This window comes from Geotrypetes seraphini, chromosome 4 (assembly GCF_902459505.1).
Source record: "Geotrypetes seraphini chromosome 4, aGeoSer1.1, whole genome shotgun sequence".
Classification (NCBI taxonomy): domain Eukaryota; kingdom Metazoa; phylum Chordata; class Amphibia; order Gymnophiona; family Dermophiidae; genus Geotrypetes; species Geotrypetes seraphini.
The window spans coordinates 171,580,925-171,598,940 of record NC_047087.1 but is presented as its reverse complement, the minus strand read 5'-3'; the positions used below and the strand labels follow the sequence as shown (position 1 = coordinate 171,598,940).

The 18,016-nt window shown below is 42.0% G+C and overlaps 1 protein-coding gene across 2 annotated transcripts in view; it reads left to right on the top strand.

The window, feature by feature from the left end:
* AARS1 (alanyl-tRNA synthetase 1) overlaps positions 1–18,016 on the top strand; it is a 152,707-nt gene that overhangs the window by 80,531 nt on the left and 54,160 nt on the right. For both annotated transcript variants that reach the window (XM_033940945.1, XM_033940943.1), the window contains exon 16: positions 10,335–10,443. In XM_033940945.1, coding sequence (XP_033796836.1) covers positions 10,335–10,443 — 109 coding nt within the window. The remainder of the gene's footprint in view (positions 1–10,334; positions 10,444–18,016) is intronic.

Genomic DNA, 18,016 nt, shown 5'->3' with positions numbered 1-18,016 from the left:
GTATCAAGAAAAACTGAAAATTGTTAAAGATCAAATGGAAAAAAATCAAAATTGATTTGATAGGATCAGTGAACTACAATGGACAGTACAGGGCTATTTTCAATCAAACAAGCTGTGGATCTGCTACTCTGGTCATAAAATACACAGGAAAATACTCAGGTATGGCATTCATCCTCAACAATAAGCGTTCAAAGACGGTACTAAGTTTCAAAGTTGGTGGCTGAAATATAAGCAATCCTCACTATGCAGATGCTACAAATCTCATCACCAGCATGAAAGAAGACATAAGAACATAAGATTTGCCGCTGCTGGGTCAGACCAGTGGTCCATTGTGCCCAGCAGTCCGCTCACGCGACGGCCCTTAGGTCAAAGACCAGTGCCCTATTTGAGTCTAGCCTTACTTGCGTATGTTCTTTTCCAGTAGGAACTTATCCAATCTTGTCTTGAATCCCTGAAGGGTGCTTTCCCCTATAACAGCCTCCAGAAGAGCGTTCCAGATTTTTACCACTCTCTGGATGAAGAAGAACTTCCTTACGTTTGTACGGAATCTTTTCCCTTCCAATTTTAGCGAGTGACCTCTCGTTCCCTTCATCTTGGTGAGGGTGAACATTCTCTCTCTCTACTAGTTTCAAGTTTTATTAAAATTTGATGAAATATCAAATATTTCAATGTGTATTACAAATTTTAAAAAAGGACAAACAATAAGACAGTTTATTACAAAATCTATATAATAAAATGCTAAGCGCGCATGCGCACGCTTACCGCGTGCTTCCCTGATCTGTTGGGCTGTGGCCAGCAAGAGTGCGCATGCGTGCTTACTACGTCACCACAGGCGGCGGAGGGAGTGAGCACAGAGTCCTGCCGTCGCCTTCCTGAGCCTCAACCGTCAGTCTCTTCCTTCCTTCCTGCCCGCCTCCGGCCTCTGCCCCTCACCATGGCAACTCGGCTTCACTCTGTCGCAGAACCCCGAAGTTTACGATATCCAGGAAAAAGGCACTACTGGCCAAAGTTTATTTTTAAGTTTAAAGGTGCAGCAGTGGCTCCTCTCACGAGCCGCACCTGAGTCAGAGAAGGCTTCCGACGCAGGCGGCGATCGTGAGAAGAGCCGCCGCAGCACCTTTAAACTTAAATAAACTTAGACAGGTAGTGCCGTTTTTCCTGCTTTGCCCACTCTTCTCTTCACCGGTCAGACTCCGGAAGAGCTTCTCCAAGGCAATTAGCCATCTATCTGGGATGTCCACAGAGAAACAAACACAGCAAGCCCAGTTAAATATTTGCCAAATTAGCTCCGCTCCAGCAACAGCAGAAGTGAGTTTTTCATAATTGTGCGACCGCAGGAAGGGAAGGGGGGTGCCAAGGGACTAGATAGCAGGCCAGAACGCAGGAAGGGAAAGGGGGGTAGGGGAAAGGACGTGCTGTGGCTGTGGCTGCTGTATGGTGGGGGGAGGAATAAATGCTGCTGATGCATAGGGGCAGGGAGAGAGACAGATACAAAGAAAGACAGACAGACAGCGGGAGGGAGAAAGAAAGGAAGAAGGACACGGGCAGGGAGAGAGACAAAGACAGACAGACAAAGGGGGCCAGGAAGAGAGACAGACAGAAAGAAAGACAGACAGTGGGAGGGAGAGAGAAAAAAAGACCTAAAGACATATATTCTAGCATCCATTAATGTAACGGGCTAAAAGACCTAGTAAAATATATACATACAAATTTATTACTGATACAAAGGAAAGGGGGATGAACTACAATCATTAAAGAAAAAGGAGAAACATGGGTAACATCAGGAAGGGGCAACTAAGTCAATTCCCTTCAATATCTTGAATGTTTTGATCATGTCCCCTCTGTCTTCTCTTTTCAAGGGAGAAGAGGCCCAGTTTCTCTAATCTCTCACTGTACGGCAGCTCCTCCAGCCTCTTAACCATTTTAGTCGCTCTTGTCTGGACCCTTTCGAGTAGTACTGTGTCCTTCTTCATGTATGGCCACTAGTGCTGGACGCAGTATTCCAGGTGGGGGCGTACCATGGCCAGTATAATGGCATGATAACCTTTTCAGATCTGTTTGTGATCCCCTTCTTAATCATTCCTAGCATTCTGTTTGCCCTTTTCACCGCCACCGCATATTGCGCGGACGGTTTCATTGACTTGTCTACAAGCACTCCTAAATCTCTTTCCTGGGGTATAGCACCGGACATCCTGTATTTGTGCATATGATATTTGTTACTGACATGTGTCACCTTGCACTTATCCACGTTGAACCTCATTTGCCATTTTGCGGCCCATTCCTCAAGCATATTTATGTCTCTTTGTAGGTTGTCGCAATCCTTCTGTGTCCTCACTACTCTGAATAACTTTGTATCGTCCGCAAATTTAATCACCTCACTCGTCGTGCCAATTTCTATGTCATTTATAAATATGTTGAAGAACACAGGCCCGAGCACCAAACCCTGCGGCATTCCACTCGTGACGCTTTTCCAGTCCAAGAATTGTCCATTCACCCCCCACTCTCTGTTTCCTATCCACAACCAGTTTTTAATCCACGTGAGTATATCACCCTCAATTCCGTAGCTCGCAATTTTTTGAAGTAGACATTCATGCAGAACCTTGTTGAATGCCTTCTAGATATACGGCATTCGTATATCTATATAAATCTAGATATACGATGTCGACCAGGTCGCCTTTGTCTATTTGCTCATTTACTCCTTCGAAGAAGTGCAGTAAGTTTGTCAAAGCCGAAAGTCAGAACATGGGATTAGAACTGAACATAAACGAGACAAATATCATGAACATGGAAAATGATGAAGATTTTGAGCTTGAAGGCAATAGAGCAGAAGTTTTAAAGTATTTCAATCTTTTGTAAACAAGCAACAGGAAAGAAATACTCCATAGAAAAGCACTTGACCACTTTTCAGTGAAGGCTCTCAACAAAGTCTTCAAAGGCAAGGAAATAACACTCCAAATGAAGATCAGACTTGTCCATGCATTCATTTTCTCAGTGGTTAATTATAGATACAAAAGCTGGACACTATGGAAACAAAACAAAAAGAAGATTGACTCATTTGAGCTTTGGTGCTAGAGAAGGGTTTTTTTCATGCTGTGGACTGCCATTAAGAACCAACAAATTAATTCTGGAAGAGATCAAACCGGGTATCACTCAAATCCTGAAGATGAAGTATTAGTGTCTTATTTTGGTCACACCGTCAGAGAAGGATCATTGGAGGAGGACATTTCAGATCAAGTTTTTCATTAAAAAAAAAAAAAAGAATAACAAACCAGTTACTTTTAGATCAAGTTTCTGTAAAACCTTTTAATATCCCTCCTGAAGTTGTTTCTCCCTAATGTTTTTTCTTTTGGTTATTTTATTTTAAACAAATGTAATTTATCCTTCTATTCCTTATGTATCTTTAGATAATTATAGATAAGATTGTATGTTTTTATTGTTTAAATTGTTATTTGTCCCCCCCAAAATTACTATTGTTAAACGCATTGAATTATTTGATATTGCATTCAAATCAAAATTTTAATGAACTTGAAACTTGGGAAGATCAAAGGAGCCAGGTGAAGAGGTCAACCTGAAATCAGATGGCTGGACATGTTGAAAACAACCATGGGGGATGATGTTGGAGGATCTCACAGGACTAGCACGAAACGGATTTCTTTTTAGATCTGTAATTCATCAAGTCGCTAGGACTCGAACATGAGTCGACGGCACTTAACTATATGATAAATCCTGTCCCCCAGGGCTTCTCTCCCAGTGTTTAGTTTTCTTAGGCTTTGCAGCACTTAAGTTTCCTTTATTTTTCTGTGTTCCACTTGGCCCCCTTAGGCATTTGGCAAAAAGCAAGTTTGATTTTGTTGCTGCTTTTTTTAAATTTTTTTATTGAGATACACATGATGCAACAGAACCGTGTCCATCAGACACCTATATCTGACATGGATAAAATTTTTACTATCCACAGGAAATTTCCCAATAGAGCAAGGCCAGATCATGATAACTCCTATCATAAAAAACACAAAAGAACCATCTAACGCCCCGTCTAATTACAAACCCATTGCCAACATTCCGCTAGTCACCAAAATAGCAGAAGGGATGGTAAATACTGAACTCTACATATCTGGAAAACTTCAGTATCCTACACAACAACCAATCGGGCTTTCGCTCTGACCACAGAACTGAAACCATCATAGCCTCCCTACTTGATCACCTGCACTCACTCTTCAGCCAGGGCTCCAGCGCTCTGATCCTACAACTCGACCTGAGCAGTGCTTTCGACCTTGTCGACTACACTATTCTCCTAGACTGCCTGGCTAACATCGGCATCTCAGGCCAAGTTCTTAACTGTTTCTGCGGATTCCTGAGAAATAGATCGGTATTCAAGAACGACGCTCTCTCCTACAGCTGGGCCAACTCCTGTGGAGTCCCACAGGGCTCCCCCCTGTCCCCCACCCTATTCAACGTCTATCTCGTATCATTAGGAAACCTCCTTCAAAATCTCAAGCTCAAATTCTTCATCTACACAGATGACATTACAATTGTCCTCCCACTAACCAGTTTCACACCAGAGCTGACCAACTCTCTATCAAACTTACTCAATCAGATTAAAATTAAACTCCGAAAAAACCAAATACTTCCTAGCTACCCCCAACAACAAACTCAAAGACACCACAATACAAGTGAATGGTTTGGATTTCCCCTTAGAACAAACCTTAAAAATTCTGGGAGTCACCTTAGACAAACATCTGTCCCTCGAAAAACACACAGACCTCACAGTTAAGAAAAGCATCTCGGTGCTCTGGAAACTTCGCACCATAAAAAAATACTTTGACAATACCTCCTTTCGCCTGTTAGTTCAGACCTCCATTCTCAGCATCCTGGACTACTGCAACATCATCTACCTGGGCTCCACGAAGAAAACCATTAAGAAACTGAAACTAATCCAGAACACCGCAGTCCGCCTTATCTTTGTCTTGAATAAATGGGAGCATATCACCCCCTTCTACCACAAATTGCATTGGCTGCCACTTGAATCCAGAATCCTATTCAAGTTTGCATGCTTCTGCTACAAAACAGTATTCGGCATATCACCAAGCTACCTCAACCCTCACTTCAATCTAAATTACAACAGCAAGAGCTCCCTCAGAATTCACTTGTTCGCCTACCCCTCTCTAAAATCATGTCACTTCAAAAGGTTCCTTCCAGGCAGCCAAACATAACCCTTGGCTAGCTCGAATTATACTCGAGGCCCCCACCTACCTCGCCTTCAGAAAACAACTCAAAACACACCTATTCCATGAACAGAACCCTTAACCTCTTCCGCCCCCCCCCCCCCCACCTTGTACTGGAATCCCTGCCTACTCCTTCTTACTGTTCTTTCCGAACTCAAATGATTTCATTGTTTGTAACTTCTGTTTAACTGACTTCCGGTCAGCTAACTCTGTTTAACTGACTTCCTAACTTCCACGACTTCTTCATTTGTAACTTTGTTTAACTGATGTGAACCGCCTAGAATTCTCTGGGTATGGCGGTATACAAAATAAAAGTTGTTATTATTATTATTATTATTATTATTATAAAGACCCTAATGGTCCATCCAGTCTGCCCAACCTGAAGCCCTCCCCAGCCCATCCTCAACCAAACGGCCATATTCAGACACAAACCATGCAAGTCTGCCCAATACTGGCCTTAGTTCTTCAATATTTACTATTATTTTCTGATTCTAGATCCTCTATGTTTATCCCATGCTTTTTTGAACTCCATCACAGTTTTCCTCACTACCACCTCTCTCGGGAGCCCATTCCAGGCATCCACCACCCTCTCCGTAAAGTAGAATTTCCTTACATTGCTCTTTACCACCTCTCAACCTCAAATTATATCCTCTGGTTTTACCATTTTCCTTTCTCTGGAAAAGATTTTGCTCTAAGTTAATACCTTCAAGTACTTGAATGTCTAAATTATATCTCCCCTGTCCCTCCTTTCCTCTAAGGTATACATATTCAGGGCTTCCAGACTCTCTTCATATGTCTGGTACCTGCAGTGCTCCTCAGTATTTCTTTGGTTTCACCAGATGGTGCAGATATGTGTTCTGATGCAGCAACTATTAGTAGGCCAAATAGGTTGCTCCCAGGAAGGCTGTAGGCTGAGATTCCTGGTGGAGGAGAGACTGAATCTGGAGGATGCAACAGTCTTTTGGAGTTGATTTTCCTCCCCTCTTGGAACAAAATAGAGAGCTATAATTGGTTGAGGCCAGTTAACAGAGCCTAGGGGGATATTAAACCGGGTAGTACCGAGTCCTTCACCCCTGCCCCCTCATTCCACTCTGTATAGGCGTTGTGGCTGCAGTGCCTGAGCTCTCCCTAGATGCCAGAAGAAAAAAGAAAAGCTTTCAGTAAGCCTTTTCCCAGCCTTTCTCCTGGTCGGCTCTAGTGCTGTGAAACTTGGTTAGAGGGCTTGAAGTGATCACACTCCCTTTCTCTTTCCCTCCACTTGCTTCTAGTATGTTTGGAAATAGAGATGGTAGTGCTGCCCAATTCAGGAAAAAAAAATTTGATTCCATTCAGCATATTGAAATCGATTTTTCGATTAGATTTTCCTGCCCAAGTGGTTGATTTTTTTTCAAATATCATGGTGGGTTTATTTTATAGCCTCTTCACCCCTTTTATAGCCTCTTCACCCACTTTGCCCTCTCCTACCCACACTGGTGCTATGGTTTAAAGAAAATAAACAAAAAAAACTTTTCCTCTCTCTCTTAAATCCTAGCTCACGTTCATGGTCTAACACTACAAAATAGAAAATAAAATTATTTTTTCTACCTTTTGTTGTCTGATCATTATTCAGATCTTATCGGTCCCCGGCTCCGGTTGTCTTCTGATAACTTGCGTGCCAGGGTCTCTTTTCTTCCTTCTTATGCAAAACAAGTTACACCAGAAGCAAAGACTCCGGTGGCAGAGAGAAAGCCCAAACGGGTCTCTGGTGCATATCGGGGCAGCGAGGCGCTCTCCTTCCCGGCAGCAAGGGTCTCTCCTCTCCTCCCTGACCAGGCAAAAGCGGCGGTAGCAAGGGGGCCAACCAATCGGTAAGTCCGATTTTCTTCAATAGCAAATCGATTCGAATCGCGAATCGGGCAGCACTAATTCATGGCAATTGAGCATGTTAGCTGGTGCATTTGCTCTGATCTGGGGAGCAGGAAGGCAACAGGTACTAGCTAGGTACCTGCAATCTATTTTCCTTCAACTTGCTACCAGTCATAATGCCACTGTACAGATCCATGGTGAGACCTCATCTCGAGTATTGTGTTCAATTCTGGAGACCACACTACAGAAAAGATGTGTTGAGAATTGAGTCGGTTCAGCGAATGGCTACCAAGATGGTTTTGGGGCTCAGGGAACTCACGTATGAAGAAAGGTTAAAAAAAACTGCGGATGTACTCACTGGAGGAGCGAAGAGAGAGAGGGGACATGATTGAGACCTTTAAGTATATTACTGGGCGTATAGAGGTGAAAGATGATATCTTCAGTCTTACAGGGCCCTCGGTAACCAAAGGACACTCGCTGAAAATCAGGGGAGAGAAATTTCAGGGTGATGCTAGGAAGTACTTCTTCACTGAAAGGGTGGTAGATCATTGGAACAAGCTGCCTCAGCAGGTGATTGAGGCCAGCAGCGTGTTAGATTTCAAGAGAAGATGGGATATTCGTGTGGGATCTCTAGGAGAGTAAGAATCAGGGAGTGGGTCATTGGTATGGGCAGACTCGATGGGCTATGGCCCTTTTCTGCCGTCAATTTCTATGTTTCTATGTTTCTATATCTGTAAATAAAAGGAGATGACATGCTGCAGCTAGGTCAAAGCAGTTTAACATGTCAGCCAGTGCAGTTGGCCTAGCTTGGGAGCAACCAGGCACCAGGTCGTTGGGTGCAATCTGAAGGTTTAGCAACCAACCAAAAACAAAGCTGAAGAGGTTCCCCAGACTATGCTATAACCTGCAGCATGTATGTGGAGTTAGAGACCTGGTCAGCCCTCATATTTTGTAGAGATCACAGGCCTTCAGTGCCGGACAAAATGGTGGAAACAATTATAAAAAATAAAATTGTGGAACACATAGACGAAACATGATTTAATAAGACAATACAATGAAACCTTCCGCCCAATGTGTGGTGGCGGCCAAAAAAAGCAAACAGGATGCTAGGAATTATTTTTAAAAAGGGATGATTAACCATACTAAGAATGTTATAATGCCCCTGTATCACTCCATGGTGCACCCTCATCTAGAGTATTGCGTTCAATTCTGATCTCCTTATCTCAAGAAAGATATAGTGGCACTAGAGAAGGTTCAAAGAAGAGTGACCAAGATGATAAAGGGGATGGAACTCCTCTCGTATGAGAAAAGACTAAAAAGGTTAGGGCTCTTCAGCTTGTAAAAGAGATGGCTGAGGGGAAATATGATTGAAGTCTACAAAATCCTGAGTGGAGTAGAACAGGTACAAGTGGATTGACTTTTCACTCCTTCAAATATTACATAGACTAGGAGACACTCGAAGTTACAAGGAAATACTTTTAAAACCAATGGGAGGAAATTTTCTTTTTTTTTTTTTTTCACTCGGAGAATAGTTAAGCTTTGGAACACGGTGCTAGTGGTAAGAGTAGATAGCATAGTTGGTTTTAAGAAAGGTCTGTATAATTTCCTGGAGGAAAAATCCATAGTCTATTGAGAAAGATATGGGGGAAGCCACTGCTTGCCCTGGATCAGTAGCATGGAATATTGCTACACCTTAGGTTTTGGCCAGGTATTAGTGACCTGGATTGGCCACCGTGAGAACAGGCTACTGGGCTTGATGGACCATTGGTCTGACCCAGTAAGGCTATTCTTATGTTCTTATAATTCCAAAATACCTCTGGTGGTATCTTAAAGTTTTTCCACAGTTGCTTCTTCAATGGTGGTGGTTAAATTTTGTTACTGGTAATTTTAGATAGAAATTCATTAGATAATGATTTGACCAGATAACGGGTTCCCATGGTCTATCAAGGGGAAGTTAAGACCTTTAAATATAATTGCGATGAAGTCCAGACGGTGATTCTCTTTGTGTTGGATTGTTTGGGTAACTAAATCTAACTGTTCCAGTAAGTTGTTTTTTTTTTTTTTTTTTTAATGAATAGACTTTGGGATCAGTGAGCATATACATGTGTAGATTTGTATTACCTAGAATTATCAGATTGGTAAAGGTTGTGATGCAAAGGGAGATTAGGTTGAGCGGTTAATCCTCTAGTATGTTCCAGTTACCAGCTTGTAAATGCCTAAATCTTTCCCGCCTTCTGGGTTTTCATTCTAATCCCTGGTCATTGCTGTTGTCTAATAGTCTCAAGGAGAGGAATGATCTATAAAGTAGGAGTAGACCCCAATCTCTTTTTAGTTTTCTGGGACAGTGGATCAGCTTGAAACCCGGCAGGCAATGTTCCACAGGAACTGGTGAATCTTCATCTGGAATTCATGTTTCTGCAAAACATACTATTCCTGCTTGGCAGCTAGTTATCAGATATCTTACAATCTAAACCTTATTACAAACTAAGCAAGCATTCAGATTTAAGCATTCTATCAGTACATACTCCTCCTCTAAGGGTGTTCCTGCCATACATACAATCTGTTTTAGATTTTCACAGGCCCACCCTTTATTTTGAGAAAAAGAGGGGGCTTCATCTTTCTATTTCCTGTAATCACTTTTGGTGCTTCTGGTACCACTCAACATCATGACCAGGCAAATATTCTTGATTTATATTTAATGGTGTTCCACTCCACTCACCTTTTTATAGACCTCTATTACATATATCTCCCCTCAGCTATCTCTTTTCCGGGCTGAAGAGTTTTAACCCTTTTTGCATTTCCTCGTAGTGGAGTTGTTCAAACCTTTTTATTATTTTGGTTGCCTTTCTCTACATCTTTTCTAATTCTGCTATATCTTTTTTGAGATGTGATCAGAATTGCACAAAATATCCAAGGTGCAGTTGTACCATGGAGTGATAGAGAGACATTATGCTATTCTGTGTGTTATCCTCCATTCCTCTCCTAATTCCTAACATTCTGTTTTAGTCAACTGCTACACAGTTGTTAGATGGCCATCTGTAATGTACTAAAAGCCATGACTTGCTTTTAAAAATATTTGTGTTCAGCCAATTCTGTATTTGTACACATTTTACTATGTTCTAAAATGACTATTTGTTCTCTTCTAATATTATGGAAGGCCATGTCATAGGCTAGAATATCTGATTTCCAGCACTTTCCTTGTTCGCTACTTGGCAGTATAATGACAAATCATTATGTTAAGAACCCTCCCTTTTTCTGTTTTGTCAGGCACCTGCAGAACTCTAGCCATGCTGGTCACTTTGTGATTGTTTCTGAGGAAGCCATTGCCAAAGGTATTCGGAGGATAGTTGCAGTCACTGGTCCTGAGGCACATAAGGTGAGACAAATGGTGAAAAAGGTCCAGTTTGTTGTTTTGGGTTTTTTTTTTGTGAACCTCAGAATTTGCTTTCACCTTTCTATTCCACTTATCTCAACCTCCTACAAAGTTGATTTGGAAGAAGAGGGTCAGTATCCTAGACTAGAGGAAGAGGAGGCTAGCTTACTTATACAAGAGTGAAAACAAACATGAGAAGCTTTAGGTTTTCTTTTAGGACAAGGTTTTTCAACTCGGTCTTTGACAACCACTAGCCAGTTTGGTTTCCAGGATATCTAAAATAACTGCATAACACAGATGTGTATCTCGCCTTCATCTCAGGTAAGTGCATTTTATGTGTTCAATTATGGATATCCTGAAAACCAGACTGAGTAGGATAGAGATTTGGCAAACTACAGGCTGCAGGCTACATCTAGCCCATGAGATCTAGAAGGAAAATATAAGAGCATGTTGTCTGTCATTTACAACTCAAATATATACTGCAGACTGAAATAATAAGATGACAAATAATAAAACATAAAAATATAAAAGCAAATACTAAGACTAAGGGGCATGTGATGAAGCTACTAAATTTAAAACAAACCAGAGAAAATATTTCTTCACACATTGTGTAATTTAAACTCTGGAATTCATTGCGGTGAAATCAGTTAGCTTAGCAGGGTTTAAATAATTTCCTAAAAGAGAAGTCCATAGACTATTATTGAGAATGTCACCGTGTGGTTAGAAGAGCAAAAAGAGAATATGAAGAGGCTAGCCAGGGAAGCACGAAATTTCAAACCGTTCTTCAGATATGTTAAAGGGAAGCAGCCGGAAAGGGAGGAGGTGGGACCGCTGGATGACGGAAATAGGAAAGGAGTGGTGAAGGAGGAAAAAGAAGTGGCAGATAGACTAAACATGTTCTTTTCGTCAATATTTACAAAAGAGGACACATCCAACGTGCCGGAACCTGAAAAAATCTTCAAAGGAAATCAAGCAGAAAAATTAACATCCATAGAGGTAATCCTTGAAGACGTATATGAGCAGATAGATAGATTAAAAACTGACAAATCTCCGGGCCCGGATGGAATCCACCCTAGGGTATTGAAAGAACTAAAGGAGGAAGTAGTGGAACTACTACAGCGGGTTTGTAATCTATCCCTGAAGACAGGCGTGATCCCGGAGGATTGGAAGATAGCTAATGTTGCGCCCATTTTTAAAAAAAGGATCGAGAGGTGACCCGGAGAACTACAGACCAGTAAGTTTGACTTCAGTTCCAGGAAAGATGGTGGAAGTGCTGATAAAAGAAAGCATTGATGAGCATCTAGAAAAGAATAAACTGATGAAAACAAGCCAACATGGCTTCTGCAAGGGAAGATTTTGCCTAACAAACTTATTGCACTTTTTCGAAGGAATTAATAAACAAATGGACAAAGGGAACCCCATAGACATCGTATACTTAGATTTCCAAAAAGCCTTTGACAAGGTACCCCATGAACGCCTACTACAGAAACTGAAGAGCCATGGGGTGGAAGGAGACGTACATAGATGGATCAAAAATTGGCTAGCGGATAGAAAGCAAAGGGCCACAAGCAAAGTGAAGGGCCACTGCTCGGACTGGAGGAGGGTCACAAGTGGTGTTCTGCAGGGGTCGGTACTCGGACCGCTGCTGTTCAATGTATTTATAAACGATCTAGAAGCAGGGACAAAGTGCGAAGTAATAAAATTCGCAGACGACACCAAACTATTTAGTGGAGTTGGGACAAGAGAGGACTGAGGATTACAAAGGACCTGAACAAACTAGAAGAGTGGCCGACAAGATGGCAGATGAAGTTTAATGTAGAGAAATGTAAAGTCTTGCATGTAGGAAACAGGAACCCAAAGTACAGCTATACGATGGGAGGGCTGGTAATGGGTGAAAGTACCCTAGAAAAGGACTTGGGGGGGTAATAGTGGACAAGACAATGAAGCTGTCGGCACAGTGCGCAGCGGCCTCTAAGAAGGCGAATAGAATGCTAGGTATTATCAAGAAAGGTATTACAACCGGAACAAAAGAAGTTATCCTGCCGTTGTATCGGGCGATGGTGCGCCTGCATCTGGAGTACTGCGTCCAATATTGGTCCAATATTGGTACCAATATTGGTCCAATATGTCCAATATTGGTACCTTAAGAAGGATATGGTATTACTCGAGAGGGTTCAGAAAAGAGCGATGAGATTGATAAAAGGTATGGAAAACCTTTCATATGCTGATAGATTAGAGAAACTGGGGCTCTTTTCCCTGGAAAAGCGGAGGCTTAGAGGGGACATGATAGAGACTTACAAGATCATGAAGGGCATAGAGAAAGTGGAGAGGGACAGATTCTTCAAACTTTCGAAAACTAAAAGAACGAGAGGGCATTCGGAAAAATTAAGAGGGGACATATTCAGAACCAATGCTAGGAAGTTCTTCTTCATCCAAAGGGTGGTGGACACCTGGAACGCGCTTCCAGAGGGTGTGATAGGACAGAGTACGGTATTGGGGTTCAAGAAGGGATTGGATGATTTCCTGAAAGAAAAGGGGATAGAATGGTATAGATAGAGGATTACTATACAGGTCCTGGACCTGATTGGCCGCCGCGTGAGCGGACTGCTGGGCGCGATGGACCTCTGGTCTGACACAGCAGAGGCACTGCTTATGTTCTTATGCTTGAGAAAATCCACTGCTTATTCCTAGGAAAAGCAGCATAAAATCTGTTATTACTACTTGAAATCTTGCTAGGTACTTGGGACCTGGGTTGGCCACTGTTGGAAACGGGATACTGTCCCAGTATGGCAATTCATATGTTAATTAATTTATGTTCATTTATTATCAAGTTAAAGTACTGTAGTTTATAACAGTGGGGATGATAAATTATGCATTAAAATACTCTTTGTACAAAAGGCAATTCTTTAGAGTCCCTTCAGACTGGCACAGAACGGATTGGTTTGCGCTCCTCTGCCAGCAGGTGGAGACTGAGACATTGACTCTTGGCTACAGTACAAGTGGGCTAGGCAGTCCCATGTACAATCAGTCTGTTCTCAGGTGGAGTGGTAAGCTTATACAGTCTGTGCTGAGGTTTGTTAGGGCTTATTGAATTTGATTAGTGAATCTTTCTTGTCCCTTTTGCTGTCCAGACAGAGCTTGGGGGTCGTTCTTAGGAGTCCAATCAACCTCGAAAGGGTCAAGACTCCCCCTCCCAATCTCCCCTTATGTTTTTGCTTTAGAGGAGCCTCAATTGTATTCCTGGCTGTTAGGCACAGACTACAGTTTAGAGAGCCAGTGGGGTCTGCTCTCTTGAAACACCTGGTGAGCTGTGAGAAAATATTTTAAAAAACCAAATACAAAAAGAACAAGAAATAAAAGAAACGTAAAACGAGTCTGAGGCTGCTGTTTTTATACGGCGGCGTTGTGCATGGGTCGTTGTCACATTCATTATAGGCAAAAAAAGTGGCATTTTTTTGTGGGCGCCAAACAGGGGATGTGGCTGGCATGCGCACAAAGTATTCCAGCCAGCTCAAGAAGGAACCGATGTTGGCCTGCAGGGCTCCCCTTCGCACATGCACTGCTCATCAGTGGTGGAGATGTCCGGGTTTCCCCTGCTGCCCATACTGGGGTTTCCTCACCTGTTGGCGGTCAGGGAGATTCAGAATTGCTGACCATGGGGGGGGGAGGCTGGGGATTCCCTTGCTACTGCAGCAGTGGCTGCAGGTGGTCCTGCTTTGGCAGGGTTTAGTCAGGCCTTGTTGCTGCTGCTTCTTTCTGGAGATAGTTTGTCAGCGGGCCTTCCCTTGGTTTTGGTGGGAAGCGCAGCCATTTTGCCTGCAGTCTCATAAGACCTTCCTCCTGTCTTATAAGAACAGGTCTTACATGTGTCTTCTACGCCTGCTGTGAATTCTCTATTGCTGCCGGGGGTTTGTGCTCTGATTTTTGTGTTGGCCATGTACAAGGCTTATTTAAAGGTGACTGGGGGTCCTGCCTCTTTCCCAGGGGTCTGGAGGGTCCTTCCACGGGCACCCCCGTTCAGTTTCTTGCTCCGGCTACCTCTGTCCAGCCCTCTCAACCATCATCCAAGTGGCCATAGGTGACTTGGGACGAGGACCTTTTTAAGGCTGAAACGGTTTCACAGGATGAGGACTTGGATCTTGGGGTGGACCTCCAGGATCTTTTAGGGAGGGTCTGATGATTTGGATGGTGGATTTTTGGAGGTCAAGCAAGAAACAACAATGAAGGTGACCAATTGATGCTCAATCTCTCTTATTTTGCAATAGACTCGACATAATTGTGTTTAGGCCCAATTGAGCCTTGTTATCTAATTATGATAGATATGATGTGTAGATTCACATAACCCACATTACTCATGGAATTGACATTAAAATGTGAAAAACATTGTCTAAAACAACTAAGATCAAAATCAAGTTGAAGTATTGTAGTTCATAAATGGCAGAATTGCGGTGAAGCCCAACACTCAAGGTAACTATGTGTGCTGCTGACTACCTTTTGAGCCTTTCAGTTCTTGCACATTGAAGGACCTTAAGGTGGTCTTCCAGGTTGCCATTACTTCTGCGAGATGCGTTTCTGAACTGTAGGCCTTTTCTTGTAGGCCACCATTCCTGGAGGTTTTTAAAGTGGTTTTGCCTTTTCATGTCAACCAGTCCATGGTCCTCCCAGTCTTGGGTAACTGGGAGGGCTCTTTGGAGCAGAGACAGTTGCACAAATTGGAGATCCGCAGGATCCTTCATGCTTATGTTCAGCAGACCCAGAGTTCTATCAGTCAGATCATCTTTGCTTCTTGCAGGCCCTCATAAGGGGTACGGTGCTTCCATGGCTACCATTGCATGCTGGATCAAGGAGACTATCGCTTCGGTGTATTTTCAAAAGAAATCTGTTCCAGATTTTCTCAAAGCTCATTCCACTTAGGGTCAGGTGATCTCTTGGGCTGAGAGTTCACTTGTGCCTCTGGTGGATATCTGTAAAGCTGTGGTTTGGTCTTCTCTCCATTCATTTGTTTGTCACTACCCTGTGGACGTTCAGACATGTTGAGATGTGATGTTCGGTGAGCATATTCTTTTAGAACCCCTTTGAAGGGGGCTCAGGGACTATGGTATGTCCCATCCGTTCTGTGCCAGTCTGGAGGGATGCTAAAGAAAGAGAAATTAGGTTCTTACCTGATAATTTTCTTTCGTTTAGTGTCTCCAGACTGGCATAGACCCCACCCTGTTGTTTTGTTCAGTGTTTTCTCGCAAAGTTATGTTTTTATTTTCTGCCGGTTTTTGTTATCTTGGTTGTTGGGGGGTACATTAAGAGCAGTGGTACTTGGTTTGGCTGATTTAGCTGGTGAACTGTGGGGCGTTGCTAGAAGGTTCTTATTCTAATCAGTATCCAACCATGTGTGCCAGTCCGATTCGGGCATTTTCCTTTTGTCTTCTCTATGTGAATGTGGAATTGATAAGTTATTATTCAGCCTAATTAGTTTCTGCTTGGCTATTTGTCAGACTGATTGTAGATGGGACTGCACTTGTATTATAGCCAAAAGTCAATGTCTCAGTCTCGATCTGCTGGCAGAGGAGCATAAATCCATTCATTCTGTGCCGTATGGAGACTAAAAGAAAGAAAATTAGCAGCCAAGAACCTAATTTCTCCTTTTCTGTCAATGCATCAAAGACTTTTGGTGTCTAAAAGCCCCTTATTGTCTTACCTTAAAAAAAATAAGTACCTTATCTTCATATATAAGAAGAGAGAGGAAACAAAAACATTTTCCTCTAAATGTAAAGGATAAATGGATAACTATTCCTTCACAGACTACATAAAACAAACCATCTGTCATTACAAATAAATCACTGAAACCATTCATTCTAGACAACTTCCTAATTATGTTTGTTTGTTAAGGTATTTATATACCACCCTTCACAATACCAACAGAAAATTTCTCACTTCATTACAATAAGCAATTATCAAGAAAAAAAAGTTTACAGTTTGATTTCTGTCTCATAACTTGATTTCAAAAATGTTTTTTAAAAATATAAAAAATAAATAAAATTGTGATGTCAGAGGTGTTAAATTTCTTATACTCACATAGTTGAACCATACACTCTGCAAGAAAATTCCTCTTGCCCCTATATCCATAGTTTCTGATTAACTGATAGCTGTGAATATAGCCAAGGAATAAAAAGGAAATTAAAATAGCTAGCCCAGGGGTGGGCAATCATGGTCCTCGAGGGCCACAATCCAGTCAGGTTTTCAAGATGTCCACAATGAATATGCATGAGATTGATTTGCATACAATGGAAGCAGTCCATGCAAATTAATCCCGTGCATATTTACTGTGGGAAAACTTGAAAACCTGACTGGATTGTGATCCTTAAGGACCTTGATTGCCCACCCTTGAGCTAGCCTAGAGATTCCGCCAAACTGTCAGTATACTGAATTCTTTACCTGTTGTCCCTGAATTTCCTCTATAATCATTGCTTGTCATAAAGCAGTGGTGGAACCATCTTAAATGAAAGCTAATATTATTCAAAAAAAGAAAAAAAAACATTCTAATCAGTGATCTGATGGACATGTTGTGAGTGATGTGTCATGATATACCACCCTCATGCTCAAGAGGTTTATGTAGAATATTTGGCAAACTAAGATGTTAGTGACAAATTGATAGCACCAATTATTTCATAAGAATAAAATATTTTAACCAAAAAGGAGAATGCTTGAATTTCTTTAACACTTCTACTTCCTATGACTGGTTAGCAGAGGGAGGTGAAAAGAGTATGAATTACCTGCTACTAGTTTTCCACATTTCTCCTTCCTGACAGGGGAATGGGGAGCAGACATAGGTACAGAATTGAAAACTGGAAAAGTGAGGAGCACAAGAAGAAAAGCAGGACAGTACTGGTTGGGTTTAAAAAAATTATAATTAAGGGGCATAAATGATGCAACAAACAAGTACAATACAAATATTTGTGTTTCAATGATATTCTTTGCTTGGTGTGTATTTAATTTTATAATCAAACATCAGTGGGTAAGAGGATAAAAAAGAAACACTATATAATAGAACATAACTATTTAGCAAACCAAAAGCACATTAAAAAATAATATCAAGTACAAATTTCAATAAGACATTTACTAGTGCAATATGTTTAGTAGTCATGAACGCTAGGCTATATATTTGAACCTGCGAGTTGCTTGCAGAATGATATCGCTCATCTTTCAACTCTGCTTCTTTCCAAGTAGGCTTGCTTCTGCCCTCTGTTTTTTTTCTGCAAACAAATTGCTCAGATGTGTTTCTGATCTGCTCTGTGGTTTTATTATTTTCAGGTATTTTCCTGTCATTTTAAGTTTGAGTTTCTGTGCCCAGAGGATTCCTCTTGTTAGGACCTCTGCCTGGGAGAAGACAGACTCGTGTGGCAGAAGTCTGCTGCTAACAGGATCAGCCCTTGGGGATACCTGTGTAGCCAGCCTGCTATTTGGAGCTCAGGGGCCAACCCCTCAGTAACTGCTCGCATCCCTGATTTATCAGGAGCTCTAGTGCAGGCTGTTTGGCTCCTTTCCAGCTTAGCCAGGATTAATTGTAGGACCGTTGCATGCC